The 15738-nt window shown below is 38.3% G+C and overlaps 1 protein-coding gene across 1 annotated transcript in view; it reads left to right on the forward strand.

The window, feature by feature from the left end:
* Positions 1 to 14789, forward strand: part of cacna2d4a (calcium channel, voltage-dependent, alpha 2/delta subunit 4a) — a 113672-nt gene extending 98883 nt beyond the window's left edge. The window contains exons 29-40 of the mRNA XM_042511121.1: positions 931 to 945; positions 2616 to 2660; positions 2950 to 3012; positions 4022 to 4092; positions 6298 to 6373; positions 6470 to 6522; positions 7166 to 7221; positions 8298 to 8318; positions 8843 to 8963; positions 11098 to 11213; positions 12052 to 12134; positions 12995 to 14789. Coding sequence (XP_042367055.1) covers positions 931 to 945; positions 2616 to 2660; positions 2950 to 3012; positions 4022 to 4092; positions 6298 to 6373; positions 6470 to 6522; positions 7166 to 7221; positions 8298 to 8318; positions 8843 to 8963; positions 11098 to 11213; positions 12052 to 12134; positions 12995 to 13087 — 813 coding nt within the window. The 3' untranslated portion in view covers positions 13088 to 14789. The remainder of the gene's footprint in view (positions 1 to 930; positions 946 to 2615; positions 2661 to 2949; positions 3013 to 4021; positions 4093 to 6297; positions 6374 to 6469; positions 6523 to 7165; positions 7222 to 8297; positions 8319 to 8842; positions 8964 to 11097; positions 11214 to 12051; positions 12135 to 12994) is intronic.
* Positions 14790 to 15738: the final 949 nt, after the last annotated feature.

Genomic DNA, 15738 nt, shown 5'->3' on the forward strand with positions numbered 1-15738 from the left:
GTATATACCAGTTGATTAACAATTAATACATGGACACAGGATTTGGAATAGAAAAATATGTTTTTCATATCACTGGGAAGTTAAGTCCAATAAACACTGACCTATGAGTTTCACTCGCCGCTCTTTAGACTTGATTTGTTTATGTAATTAGCAGAAACAGATGATCTCATTTCCTACACATTTTGTCCCTTATCATGCTTTGCTATTTACCAACATCATGTGGGGAAGGATCATCATTTCTGCCAGTCCACTCACTGAATTGTAGTTTATTTCAGGAGGCGGCGATGGGAAGCGGGGAGAAAGACTGACACTTTGCTGTAATAGGATTGAAAAGGATGATAAATTGTCTCATTCGCACTTCGACACGCTCTATATGGCCTGACCGTGATTCTAAAGACATATTGTCCAGAGACACCAGTCCACACATACCGTGGACATGGGATGTGGCCGCAAAGTCATGAGGAGAACTATTGACATTTTGACTCATGGCACTTCAGCTGATGAGGGAAAGTGTTAGGAGGCGAAGTGTTGATAGAGAGTTTATTGTCCACCTGAAAAGGCTGTTGTTTAGTAAATAAACTCTGATGTTGTTATTGTGGAAGAAGCACCAAACATCTAGATTTCATCTTCCTACTTTGATCAATATGTTCATAGATCTGTTGAAGTCCTCCAGGCTTGCTTAAAACTTGGTTTAAATTGTAATTAAATGTACAATAATTGGTTTTCATGAAAAAAAATGCAATCTTTTGTGTATTCCTGAAGCATATGCTGTGAGATGATGTATGGCTCCGTCAGAGCAATCTAACAGCAGCAGAGTGAGACAGTCTAGTCAGTGCATTGTCTTACACATCATTAACTGAAGTAATGTTTCTCTCTCCTCTTCATGTTCTCTTTTTATCTCTCTTTACTCCTCTTTTGGTGTCGTCTCAGCCAAATGACACAGATGTAAGTATGCACAAGTTCCCCTCTCCTCTTTTTTTTTCCAAAACATCACTCTATTTTTTGCACAGAGCCAAAATTAAGATCCGTAGCTCCTGCTGCTCCTGTGAAGTCAGCTTCACACATCAGATAAAACAGATCACATACACACACACATACACACACACACACTCACACAGTCGCAGACATGCAGAAATTAAACATGCACAAACTTGCAAATAAGACACTCGGGAGCTAATCAAAGGTAGATGTATCACACAAATTAACACCTTCTCACCAACACTGACAGGTTTTTTTTTCACACACATGCACTAGTCGATACTGACACATGTTCAAGCACAACACCTCCACAGAGAAGACAGAGGGTGTTCACATCATTTCTTCACATACAAAAACATGCCTTCCTTTCAACACAGACTTCCAATTATTTTTATCTTTTTTATATGAAGTTTTTTCTATTTGCAGAACATCAACACAAATAGACAATTACTGGAAAAAAAACATAAAAAGCATAGACTAAACAAAGGCACAGCATCATCTTTGCAGTGTTCATAACTTTAATGAATCAAAAGTCCATCAGCACAGCATCAATCCTTGTAGGAGTCATCGGGTGACCCATTCTTCAAATCAAGCCTCGAAACAAAATTAAGTCACTTTGGAATAGCCAAAGCAAAAGAAACCAAACCCCACTGCCTCCATCTGTATGTTACAGCTGTAATTCATTGAAAAAGAAATTTTCACAATATTACTTAAACATGAAACATACATCCAAAAAGCAGATAAGTTTAGTACAGTATAGTCTCTTGCTGACATGTTCATCATTTTTCAACCTGGACCTATTTTCCCACGTTTTGTGTCGGAATGTAACCAGATGGGGCAAATGTGCATCATCACTGTTATCCAGACCGTTATGGTCTGTTTGTTTCTGTGTCTGAGTCTTGCTCAAGGACAATTCTCATTTTGAAAACTCACGAGTAGTGACCTGGTGCAGGAAGACAATGCTGGAAATGCAAAAGAAAGTTGGAGAGAATAGTACCGGGGATAGTTTGTAGTTAGTTTTCTCCCAAATCTAAAATGTAAAAGATTAAACTCACCCTTTCCTGTTTCTGTTTCCAAATTAAAGCCCTCTGACAACATTTCTGTCCACAGAATTCCTTCATTTGTTAACATAATGTTTTTTATTATAAAATATTTGGCTTGGCGAGTACCAGCTTTTAATTGTGAAAATACAGTGGTTTTAGAAGTAAACTGCGCCACAGCAGCAACACTTCACCACAGTTCATTGAGGTAGCAAAAGATTAGAAAATAATAATAATAATTTGTGTAAAAGCATTCCCAAAACTGTACCAACAAAATGTTACATTTTGCATGGCTTAGACGCAATGACAAACAGACCAGATCAACTCAAAGGTAAAGAAACAGTTTGGACTCTTAAGGAAACAGTCTGAGCCTTTCTGTGGCAAAAATATACATTTCTAAGGGACATACACTGATGTTCACAGTTGCCTTATCTAATTACATTTTGGGCAGCAATACTGGACTAATTTCAAAAAGCATCAGTCTGCTACACAGATATACATGGGAAAATACGGTCCAGGTTTAAAAACGCCAAAGTTACCCTTTAATAGTGAAACACAATTTAAATATTTTTGTCTGTCTTTTTGTCTGTTCTTTAGTGCTCTAATATAGACGGGGTTTGTCCTCTTCGATGTGACAGCTTTGTGAGTATATCCTGTCTAATTGAATGTAGTAATTATGAATTCTCAAGCTAGCATGATTTGATGTCTCAACTTTATCATTTCTGGGTATTCAAGCCTCAAAAGCTGAAAATATTTATCTTGAGCTACTGTGTAAAGCCACTAAAGTAAGAAAATGACTCTTACAGCTTTAATTTGGAGTGTTTTAATAATTACATGAATTATTTTGCTTGTTATTATCTTACTCGGTGGTGTTTGACACAGTTTTGTTCCTTACATAAGTAATTGCTCTGTCTCTTTCTCTCACTCTCAGGATATTGCATGCTACGTCATTGACAATAATGGCTTTGTCCTAATTTCTAAACAGCGCAATGATGTGAGTTCACACACACTCACACACACACATACACACTCTCAGACAATGTGCTTTCTAGACTTTTTATTCTTTGACTTGATTATTTGAGAGCTCTCATGTCAATTAATTTTTTATTACCTAACAAGAAAAGAAATGCAAAGAATATCCAAAACATTGTGTGTCCATTATTTAGTGTATATATATTTCTCACAATTACTTAAAATGTTCTTGGTGATTCAGACTTGCTATGACTAGGACTCAAACCCACATAAATGATATTTTCTTTACTTTACATAAGCCTGCTTGGTTGTTCATGTTTAGAATGATTTGCATGACCTTTTTGGGCCCAAATGAAACTTTTACCCAACAACAGGATGGAATGATATAACCTTATTCACATTTGCAAATTTCAGCCTTTTCCCACAGTAGCCGTCAATATTAAGTGTAAGCATTAAAATGAGTCACTGGTCACAAATCACAACAACTGTATAAGTAGCACAGCACTACAGAGGCCTTCTATTATGCAACACAACAAAACATAAGCAAAGTAGCAATGTGCTGTAATTTTACTGCAGCAATAATAGTTTTTGTACTCTTGTCTCTATTTATTCAGTTATTTAAACATCCACAGTACTTAAGTAACATTTTTAATGCAGGCTTTTAATTCTAATGGAGTATTTAAAAGGACCTAAATACTTCCTCCACCACTGGTAATGATTTTTTCAGATAATGGATTTAAAAAATCACATACAAAGTGGGGTGTGCAAAACTCTTGGTGGAAAAGTGAATTTGCAGTGGTTTTCCCAAAATGTCATTCCCGTATGTGAAGACACGTGGGATTAGATACATTGCAGACCAACACTCAATGTGAGATAGTTGAATAAATAATTGATACAGTTTATATGGAGGTGAAAACAGAAAAGGTGAACATCAAAGATGGGAGACGATATGCCCTCTGTCAGTGTTGCATGACATGAATATAATATGTTCAGCCACACATGTTTTTGTCACCCTTTTTTTTTTCTGGTAGGCCGGGAGATTCTTCGGCGAGGTCGACGGATCAGTAATGACAACACTAATCAGAATGGGCATGTTCAAAAGGTAATGTCTGATGATTGCTTCTCTGTCTGTTAGCAAAGCACAGGGGGTTACCTTGTCCTGACAGCCTCTACAAGCTAAACTTCATGTAAACTTCTCTAAATCAATTAGGCATGAAGCTGCAGTGTCCCCACATTGCAATGTTAATGTTATATTATGCATTCTGGTGTGTCAGGCAGCATAACACCATGCATTTAAATCTGGCTCATGAATTTGATTACATGCCTCATGCTGTATCACAAACAAGAGTGGCTGCTTGAGTCTTCTCTGGGTGGCTTGCAAATGTTTTCCATTTACTTTTTGGTTCTTATACACCTAAGCTTTGCATTAGTATGCGTATGAAACCCGTAGCCCGGAGGACGTGCTTTACTGTCATTATGAAGACTCAAAAGCTTTGTTTTTATTGCTGTATAATGGTATAGACTCTTCCCTGTTTTATTCTCTCTACGTGCCGCGGGTGGCTAATCCACCCATCTATAGATGTCCCTGCTTTTCCATTTTGCTTCCCTTTAAGCTCCTCTGACTGCTGTGGATTTTTTCTCCCCCCGTTTACTTTTCGCCCGTCTTTTATGTCTGAAATCTCTTGAGTGATGTGCTATTTTTATACAGCTAAAAGATTTTTGTCATGTTTCATTTGACACGGGATATTACATAACTGGTTTTGCGCATGCATTAACTTCAGTGGCTGTGCACTCATATTTATATATGTATGCATCTAAAAATGTTTGTTGGTGCATGTATTTATTAGGGATGTGACCAGTGAGTCGACTGGTCATTTAGAGGCCAATTATGTAGGATTTAGGGGGATATATGGAATCCAGTATTTTCAAAGTTTATGTTTTCTTAAGTGTAATATCACCTGAAAAGAAGAATTGTTGGGTTTTTTTACCTTAGAATGAGCCATTTGTATTTACATAGGAAGCAGGTCTTTGTCCATGGAGTCCACAATGTTGCATCACCATGTTTACAGTAGCCCAAAATGTACAAACCAAACACGGGCTTTAGATTGGGCAATTCGCATTTCCGCATTTTTGCATTGGCCACCGTAATTAGCAGCCCCTCCATGATGAGCAGAATAGATTTCTAATCTTAAAATGGAGTTTTTACCGTATTAAATCAACGGGTCCATTTGTTTTGGAGAGAAGGAGACCTCTGAGGATAATTCGGCTCCTGGTAAAAACCTCATGAACATCTGGATCTTAAGTTATTAGAGGAAAAAGATGACCGCACATTAGCATGTGCTGAGCTAGCAGCCCGTCTCCAAAGAGCCGAACTGTGTCAGAGAGACACTGATTTGTAACCTGAAACTACTTTTTTCAATGTTTTAACCGGTTTCAATCACCGGGTCCATTTCTTTTGGAGAGGAAGAGACTCATGAACACTGAAGAAATTCTAACCAGGAGAAGTTTCAGCTGGTTTGAATCAGTAATCCTCACGGCTAGATGCCAAAAAATCCCCCTAAATCTTACACGCTGTACCTTTAAACATTGCTATCCTCACTAGTCGGCCACAGAATTACTTCCTGGTAAGCTTATTGTTGAAAATGTTGTTGTAATATTCAGGCATGTTCCCTAAAGATTTATTTTTCTGAAGAATATGTTTTAATATGTGTTATTTATTAACTTTTATTTGGTGAATTGTTGTCATCTTTTGTTGGATAATGTGCAGCGTTCATAATGCATGCTGCAAAGTTAGAATTTAGAATACCATTTGGATACTGAAAAATTTAATTAATGATTTTAAATGGCTCTTATAATAAACACAATATTTTTTTCAGAAAATGTTTAACCTTGTAGATTGAGTAGTGCTGACTTTTCTGTTTGTTTTCTTATTTTAAGACAAGCCATATAGTCTGAGATCAAGCTTCTGTTTCAAGAGCAGCAGTAACAACCCAAGTATTTGTCGCAGTATAAGTGTTCTTGTGCCTCAACCTGCATAAGGACCAAATACACACAATGTAGAAGAACAAGAAAAAGTCAGCACACTGGGTCATTGCTCTGCTCAAAACCAAAAGTAATGCTAGCACTGAGATCATTTCTCGTAGTTTTTTTTCCTTTTTGCCTTAAGTTAGGGATCAGGGTTTCAACCAAGGTAAAGCTCAGCTAAAAGACACCGTGTAAATGTCTGCATGGGGTCAAGGAATCAATGTAAGTCAGTGAAATGCTGCCTGAAGAGTAACACCATGTGCTTTTGTGTGTGTGTCCTCAGGGTGTCCTTATTCGACTACCAGGCCATGTGTAAGATGAACTTGCACTCTGTCAGCAGCGCTCGCCCACTTCTCAGTGTACGTATACAATAATCACTCTGCATGCAGTATTGTTACCATAATGTACTAATCAATTCTGCAGTAACCATAATCTTTATATGTTTATCTTTTCAGCCATTCTATGGATTGGCATCAGCTCTCAAGTGGTTCCTCTCCCACTTCTTGCTGTAAGTGTGGCAAACAAAATGTCCAAAATAAAATAAACCAAATTTTTGTTAAATGTTTTACTACGTATCACTTTGCAGTAAGTTTAAGTTTTAAAGCAGTGGAATTTTTTTTTTCTTGACAATACTGCATGATTACAGGATTAGATTGACATTTTGGGAGCTATGTTTATTTGCTTTCTTGCCAAGAGTTAGATAAGAAAATCAATACCACTCTCATGTCTGTATGGTAAATATCAAGCTACTACAAACAGTCATTCAGCTTAGCACAAAGACTGGGGGGGGGTATCAAGATACACCTACCATTATCTTTAAAGCACATTAACTGACATATTATGTCTTGTTTGATTAATCCGTAATAAAACAGAATAGAAAAAAACTATTTAACGGGAAGTTGCACTAGAATAATAACATTTCCGTTTTTACAGTAGTGACTTGGTAAGACTTATCCAGTTATCTAAAACCTGCTACCAATTACTGCTGAATAATTTGAGGACCCATTTTCATATTCCCATGACACAACTTTGGGTCCTGGCCCAGTTTTTGAAAGCTGAATGCAATCTGCCTGCAATCTGCTTTGCTCTATAATGATAGCCACCTAATTGACTCTCTCTCTCTCTGTCCACTCTCCTCTCTTCTTCACAAGGTTTCTCCTGGAGTTTAATATCTGTGGCTTCTGGCATGCGGACCATTTTGCTGACGGTGAGCTCTACAAGGACAAAATGTAGCCATTTGAGGTCAAACTCTCTGTGACAAATGTCCTTTTGTATGAAGAAATGTCCTTCCATGTGTATTAATCATGTATGTTCTGTAAATCAGCACAGCATTCAGAGCAGATCTTTACAGTCATATTTTTTTCATAAATAATACACGTACACAGATTCTTTAGGGATTATTAAATCATGTTTAAATCTTAAAGCTGGAGTGCAGAACTTTCCTTTCCCCCCTCTGGCAGTGAGACACAAACGCTGTCAGCGTGTGCTTATGACGTTTGCCTGCAGGTGACTGTGCTGCAACTCCCCCGCCCCCATGAGAGCTCTCTTCAAGACTTTTTTTTTTTACTTTAATCCTCCCTCTGAACCTTTTTTAAGGATTCTTCTTTTATCTTTTGCCTTATTATGATAGAACAGCTGAAGCGAGAAAGGGGGGGCAGGGTTGAAATGCGGCAAAGGGCCGCAGGTGGGAGTTGAAGTCGCAACCATTGTACCTGGGGCGCCCGCTCCACCAGGTGAGCTACTGGGCGTCCCAGCTTCCTCTGAACTTTGAGTTTCTCTTTTATCTCCAGTTTTATCCCTTATTCCGTTGCAGTCCATTCAGAATGGACCTCTGACCCACTTTTGGACCTCGTTGGGAACCGCTGCGTTAGAGAGAGCTGTCCCTGGTGGCCATAGGTTTAATTGTTTAAATTTGTTTGGCAAGGGCTCGAATGTAACAGACGTGCTTTTATATGTAAAAAGTCTTGCTCTCCAGCTTTAACGTAAACATGTCTGAGCTCAAAATACTCATCTTCAACACTCACTAAATTTAACTTTTATCAGTCTGTGCTACCATTCACATGTATGTATGTTGTGTCAGTTCAATGCCAGAAGTGTTTACTGTAAATTGTGTGCAGCGTTAGTCACCAGGCGACACTTCCTCTGATCCCCTCACCTCTTATCTGCCTCTGTCTTTTTATCAATTTTACTCTCCTCATTACTTAACCTTTAAATCACCCACTCTTCCTTCAACTCCATCTTCATCATTATCATCATCATCATCATCATCAACCCTCCATTCAGCCAAACCATCTTTCAGCGTGTGTAAGTATTTGCCTTGACGTGTTTTGGGGAAGATCAGTGTTCTGTAAAACTACATTTTTGGGGGATTTTGTGTGTGGTGTAGCGTTTGTAGTATACTTCAAACAAAATAAATGTGGTGTGTCTGATTACATAAGTAGCTTTCAGTGACAACAGGCGCAACTTGCAGGTTCTACAAAACGAGAACTAAGCATACACCGAAACTAATGTAATTCTGAGGAAGTCAGACAGAAAACATAGTTTGAAACCAGACAAATAAATTTCAACAAGCCGTTATGACCCTTCATCCCGGCGTCAAACCGTCATTTTACCTGTACACACACACCAAATTCAATTTTGTTTGGAGTACACAGCAAGCTAGAGTACCTCATGCTACAAAGAGCAATAAATAGCTGAAGTGTGAATCATTCAAATAGCACCCAGCGCTCTCCTGTGACAGATTCTGAACCTGCCAGTCATCAACAAACTGTCACGCACACACTGGATTCCCAACCTCGAGACATGACCCGTATCTATTTCTCCATTAGCCTCAGCTCATAAGAAAAGAGGGGACATCCTGCAGCCGTGTGACACCGAGTACCCCAGCTTCGTCTATGAGCCGTCAGTCAAAGAGACCAACAGCATTATTAAGTGTGGACGCTGCCAGAAGTAAGCACACACTCGTGGACACTTATGCACACCCCAGTCTACAGTGCAGTCCCCTCTAAGCCCGAGACCAGTCATATTAAATTGTCCTTCCGAAATCCATTTTCCACGGTTTTGCTCTGCTCTGCATACTGAGAGCAGTGTGTGTTTATACAAGAATATTAGGAAGAGGGAAATAAGTAGAAAGGATGGGAAATAGATCTGGGTGCATGTGGTTATAGAAAGACCGAGAAGCAACAGAGAGAGACAGAGAGAGAGAGAGAGACTTGAAATCTGAGTGAAAGAAATAAGAGAGGTAGATGAAAAAACAGAGCAGTGGGGGAGAGCGGGTGACAGAAACAGAGATGGAAAAACAGTGGGAGGCAAGAGAAGGGGGACAAGGAGAAAGAGAGGGAGGCATCCCATTGCGTGTGTGTGTGTGTGTGTGTGTGTGTGTGTGTGTGTGTGTGTGTGTGTGTGTGGGTAAGGGAGAAAAACAGGGACAGAAACACTGTGGTTACTATAATACTTCAGCAGGTTTGTGATCATAGGTTGAGTGTGAACGCCCTCATGAGGCCAAAAGAGGTATAACACAGCACAAACACTGCTTACAGTCCCTCAACGGGACAAGATCTGTATAAACCAATATCACCAACCCATGCAGTCAAGCATACCTGCAATAGAATTTTTCCCATATAAATAATCTTATTTAAATATTAAATGGAGTTTTCCATATTTTCTTCTTTTTTTGCAATCAGTCTAACAGTCATTCTGGAAATTGTGTTTGCCATGTCTTAGTGCCCCTTTCTTGACAAAATGTTATTCCTGGAACACACTGCCTGCGTGATCAGCACCTCAGTGTTGCTGAACCTTTTTTTCTTTTTTCCAGCATCTATGTTTACAGATTGAAACAGTCACACTGTGTGGGAGCAGTGTTGGTCAGGTGCCTCTCAGATGCTCCTCAGGCACGGCACTTCTAGAGAAACGGTGGCCTGTCGATTTTTCCTGTGTGATGTCCACGCTTGTCAGCAAAAAATAGATGTTAATTTTTTTTTCAATAATTATGCTCACTCTATACCACCTTTTACTTCAGGTTCAAAGCCTTTATCTGTCACAGATATGAGGAAATACAAATCTCACTATTATACTCAAACTTTCCTTTTTCCATTTCAAAATGAAAGCCCTGTTACGTTTCTCTCGACACAATCCCATCAGTTGTTGACACAAGGCATTTTATTGTGAAACATTTGCAGGACCGTGTTGTTGACAATGCAGTAGCTTGCATGGCTTCATAAATGAGTGGAGTATGTGCTTATAATTGTGGAAATACGCAGTGTGTTCCAGGTGTTCACACCTAATCTGCTTTGTTTGGTTAAAATAAAAATAAACTCTGGTCCGATTGCCTGGTTATTACAATCCATGACCGCCTTGTTATAGGTGAGAATCACCAGCGGCCCCACTGTACGATATCATTGCATCATACTGAGTATCGCAATAACATATAATGTGATATATTCAGATTTGTTACCTTTTTTAACTGCATTATGTCCTCAAAGGAAAACTTCAAGGACATAAAACATCTGTTTTATGTAATAAGCACTCATTTTATGACTTTAGGCTATTTTTAACCGACTCCATGTACTTTATCACTTCATTAAGTCCATTAAAAAGTGTGTGACAGCAATCTCAAGAATAATTACTGTAAAAGACAATTTGTCATGTCTATGTTAGTCATAACATGCAGTCAATTTTCAGTCTAATAATACTAGTAATTCTCATCATTAGTTATTTCTTTGTGACACCAAAAGACCTAAATATACACAATCATTGGAATGTTATTTCCGCATGTGGGTCCTGACGTTACGCTGAAGATACAGGATGATCACCAAAACTGTCTGATCAATCAGCTCCTTGTCAGTCTATAAAACGTCAACTTTACTCCTCTTGGTGCCTTTTTCTAAAAGTCAATGTGAACAGGAACCAGAACTAAAATGCAACATTATATCATTTTTGCTTCCTTCATTTGGCTCTAATTAACTGAACTACAGGTGTGAAGACGCCCTTAATGTATTACAATACACAAAAGGTTTTCTTTCTCTGTGCTTTTGTTTGTGTGCACATGTTCACCTTTTTTTTAATATGTGTTTTTGTGCGTCAGGATGTTTGTGGTGCAACAGATACCGGACAGCAACCTGTTGATGTTGGTGGTGCAGGCAGACTGTGACTGCTCCAGACAGTATCCACCCATCACCATGGAGCCCAAGGAAGTCAAATATATCCTTTTACTAAATTAGATCTTGTTAGAGTTTGCTCTAGATTATACAGTTATAGTTTGCTGCCCTTTTTGACTTTGTCCCAAATGAATTCCTCTTTACACTGCAGTCCCTGTTGCTCTGGAGAGGGAGCAAAAATAAGTCAGCAATGTTGCAACAAGTCCAGGATCTTTTACCAGCTTACCACCTGTAAACTTTATTATAGAGAGCTCCAGGAATGAGTCCTAAAACCCAGAAATGAGTCAGCATTTTATCACCTCAGGTGCCCTTGTCTCAAAGTCAGTGAGGTTTTTGGTTAGAAGCCTTATATAAGATCTGTGATTAAAACAACCTTAAGAGACTTTCGAGTTTTGTTCTACAACATAGAATATGTCAGTAAATACCCCACCCACAAACTTTGGAGCTTTTTTGTGTCTTAAAAGAGACAGTTGCTGACAAATGGCTAAATGAGCCTACAGAATATCATCACACCGAACCACACAGAACACGTACATCCTCGTTGCGGTGGTGACACAACCGTAGTTTAGTTCATTTTAGCTTTTTCCTTCTAGCAACTGCACTTAGGCTTCAAAAATCCTGAAAGTGGTGTTCATTTGTGAAGATTACCTTGCTGAAATAAACATGCACCACAGCGCTTATTTTCTGCAATGATCCAAAATTTTTTGGATCATTGCAGCTTTTTTGGTGTGGGAACCAGGGCGACGTTAGCCTCCGGGTTGGCCTACAGAAAAACATCATCCCTGGGGTACTCTGTTGTTCAATAATTCATATCAATATTTCAATGAGAATTCAAGAGAAACATATCCTGTTCCTTTTGTTGCTCCTTGACTCCGCTGTACATAATGCCTCAGTTAAGTGTGACAGGATGAGGTCCCAGAAGATTCGCAGACGCCCTGAGTCCTGCCACGCCTACCACCCCCAGGTCAGCTTCTCACTGGTCCATGGCACCATTTTTCAACACCTCCATTTACCCTCTTACCACACTGGTTCTGTGCACAAAATTGGGAGAGTGCATTGATGTTAACTGGGCTTTAATCGGCCAATTAAAATCTTTGTTGACAGAAATCCTACCTTCTTTTCAAATAACTGAGTGCATGATGGTGGAGAAAAATCTACACATTATGTCTAGATTAACTAAAAGGCCACAGTGTGCTGAGTGCGCTCTACCTGGTAGACACCAAAGTATTTTTATACCTCCAAGAAGGTGATAGCCGAGGCTGGAGGCATTACGTTTTTGGGTCGATTTCTGAAGATAATTTAAGAAAAACATCCACATAGATTCAAACATGAACCAATTACATTTTGTCTATCTCATTTTTGTGAACGTGATATCTCAAGAACTCTTTCAGGGAATTTCTTCAAATTTGGCACAAGCGTTCTCTTGCCTTTAATGATGAACTGATTCGATTTTGGTGGTCAATGATCAAGGTCACTGTGATGAGACCTCACAGAGCACTTTTTCTGGCCATTGCTCAAGCACTCAGAATCAGAAGGGGAGACTTTTGATGCTGAATCGGTAAATCTAATCTTGGGTGTCCACCTTGAAACTGTGCTGACTGTATAGGTGCGTGTGAACATGTGAAGCATCCATGTTTTCACAGACAAGGACGTAAACCGTAAGTGTAACTTGACTGGTGTGCGGAGACATACAACCATGTGGCTTAATTGTAGGTTTTATATCTGTTAGCAGATTTAGCTTGGTTGCGATGAATTGATACCAAAAGGCTTAAGTTGTGGCAGAAGCACAAAGGTAAATCACTTTCTGTTTTGTTTTTGTTTTAGGAGAACGCCAATGACTGCGGAGGAGCTTCTGTTATATCTCTCTCTGCCTCTCTCTTCCTAACCTGCCTCTCCTTTTGGGCTCTTGTCTCCTGATAATGAAAAACGTTGCTGTTTCACCAATTCTCATAAAGAGCTGGAGACTGGAATAAATCAAGAGACGTGCTTGGTTGCTGGACGCCGCAAGTGGATTTTTAAAAGAAAAACTTACTCTGCACATTTTTGCTCGTGAAAACCACAAACCTAGTCTCTAATGACGGACCTTTGATGTGGTTTTGGTGCATTTCGTAGTTAACTTTTGGAAATTATTACAAACTGCAAAGAAGGCAAGGTAATGGGTCGTTGTTGCCATGGATACTTTTTCATTAGTTGCTTTCTCACTCACCACTTTGCATCTCGAAATGAAAAGGGACTAAAGAGATGCAGGTGGTACCTCTGACGTGCATTGATAAAATGGGATTATGAGTCACAAGATGCAACATAACAAAGTCCAGGGGGGCAAATATGTTTAACATTTCCTTTATGCCACTGAACTGAATATTGCAGACACGTGCATATTATATATGCAGCTGGAAGCATGCACTCCTATCATCCTGAGCGCCGGTTTTTCAAAACTCTGAATGAGAGAAGGCAGAGAAGATCTGCAGCAATATATGGTAAACATTGTTGTGTAACATCAGTGTTGCTGCTCCGTGTTTGCAATATCAGTTTCTCTGAATCTTCTGCAAATCTCAAAGGGTGATGGCTGGCTGCCAAGAAAGCACTCGCAGTGGAGTCAATAAAATTGCAAGAGCAGAAAAATCAGAAGGGGAAGTTCCATCCCGTTCTTAATTTTTGATTTTTTACCTGGACTACATCCCAAAAGTGTTTGTTTCTGTGACATGTCATAAAACATGTCTGCCTTTGTCTTCATCAGCCGTGTCTTTCTTTGTGTTTGTACATACTGTATGTATTTTTGTTTGGCTGGACATCACTGTGGAAACTCACCTGATGTAGATCTACAATCAAGATGGATAAAACAATGATATGATGGATTTTTTTTTTATTAAAAAATGCAATTACATGATTTCAAAGTAAATCTAATATATGCAACATAATAATACCCCACAAAAAAAGGAGTTGTACCAAATCATAAATGTTTCTGGGATTCATTTCAATTTTTTTTTAGATATATCGTGGTGACTATGCATTTGCAGAACTGTGTTTTTTGAATACTTTACATGTAACTGCTAGTTATTACTTGGCATAGATGACGATATAATTTCAAGAATTCAAAGAAAAAATGAAAGTGCTCACACTATGAATAAAGATTGTCATACGGGGAAAAGATGTTTGGAAATGTCATATATGTAATTGCAATGTACTGTATATTAACTGTGTAAATCTAATTGCATAGGGTATTTTTGTATTTGCTTGTGTTTCATATTCTGAACTCCAGCATTTCATAGTATTTTGGGCTGTGAGTGTCCCTGTGGCTTCTTCAATCATATTTCTAAATCATCTTACACAGCATGTCGTTAATTTGATCTTGTTCTAATGACGAAACTGCCTGAGAATTTGCCTGTTTGTATAATAGACTCAGATAATTGTTGTGTGTGAGTGTGCATCATTACAGTATGTTGTGTCCTGCACAGATTATATGAGGAATTTGTTTTCATTTGTCTCATTTCTGTTTTTGATTTCCACTATACAATATTTGTGTATTGTATGGTTGATGTGTGTCCAAGTTGTATGTTGACTGACTGAGGTCATGACTTCAACCAAGTAAATTAAATGATCATCTGTTTTTTGTACTGTATTTGGGGTCAGTGTGTTCTGTTTTGTTTGTCAGTGATTGATGTCAACACATCAAGATACAAACAACAATAGCAGGTTTAAACAAAGAATCAGTCAAGGAATTTGACTAATATTGACAGAGACTCCTATCATAAATGCATCATTAGTCTAGCAAGGTGATCTTTTTAATCTATTTAATCGAGAAAATTAAATCCCTAAACTTGTATGCTGAAAACAAACTAACTTCAGTGTATTCATAAAGATATTGAATCTGGCTTGAATTTCATTATTAGTTGCACTTTTATGCTTTTAAGATTGAAAATAGTTGGAAATTTGGACCAACAAAACTTACTTAACTGCTAACCATAAAATATTTCCACGTTATCTTATTTTGTAATATCCATGTATAACTGTGAAAACCGGTTCATGAAACCCTTAAAGCAAGATGTATGAATTTCTCCCAGAAAAGATCTGCTCCAACTTAATCTTTGTGCATTAACCATAAATACTAAATCAATATCTGTTTTTATGTTACTAAACAAAAATGTGCGCAGTTCTGCAAAAAAAGGACAGTAGAAAACAAAATGAAACTCATTTTCTATATCAGCCAAAAAAAAACATACAACAAATCATTCCTTCCTTTAAATTAATGTACTGTCCAGTTTGAACCATCAGTGGTAAAATACCACATTTCAGCTGAGTTCATAGGGACCTTTGCTTTTTTTTGTTAAATTATATAAAACATAATTGTCAGTTCCATATTCATATTTTATCAGCATTAATGTGTTTGGTTTCATCCAGGGGTCAATCAAAAGAGCCATTTTTGATCAAAAATTATTTTAAAAACCTGTCTGGGGCCGCAAAACATACTTGAGCCTTGTAGTTAACGTAACACAGCCTATTAAGTCAACATTATTTGTCTAAATAAGTATTTATTGATATATTTTATCACAGTGTGGCTACTCTGCAGT

This window comes from Plectropomus leopardus, chromosome 22 (assembly GCF_008729295.1).
Source record: "Plectropomus leopardus isolate mb chromosome 22, YSFRI_Pleo_2.0, whole genome shotgun sequence".
Classification (NCBI taxonomy): Eukaryota; Metazoa; Chordata; class Actinopteri; order Perciformes; family Serranidae; genus Plectropomus; species Plectropomus leopardus.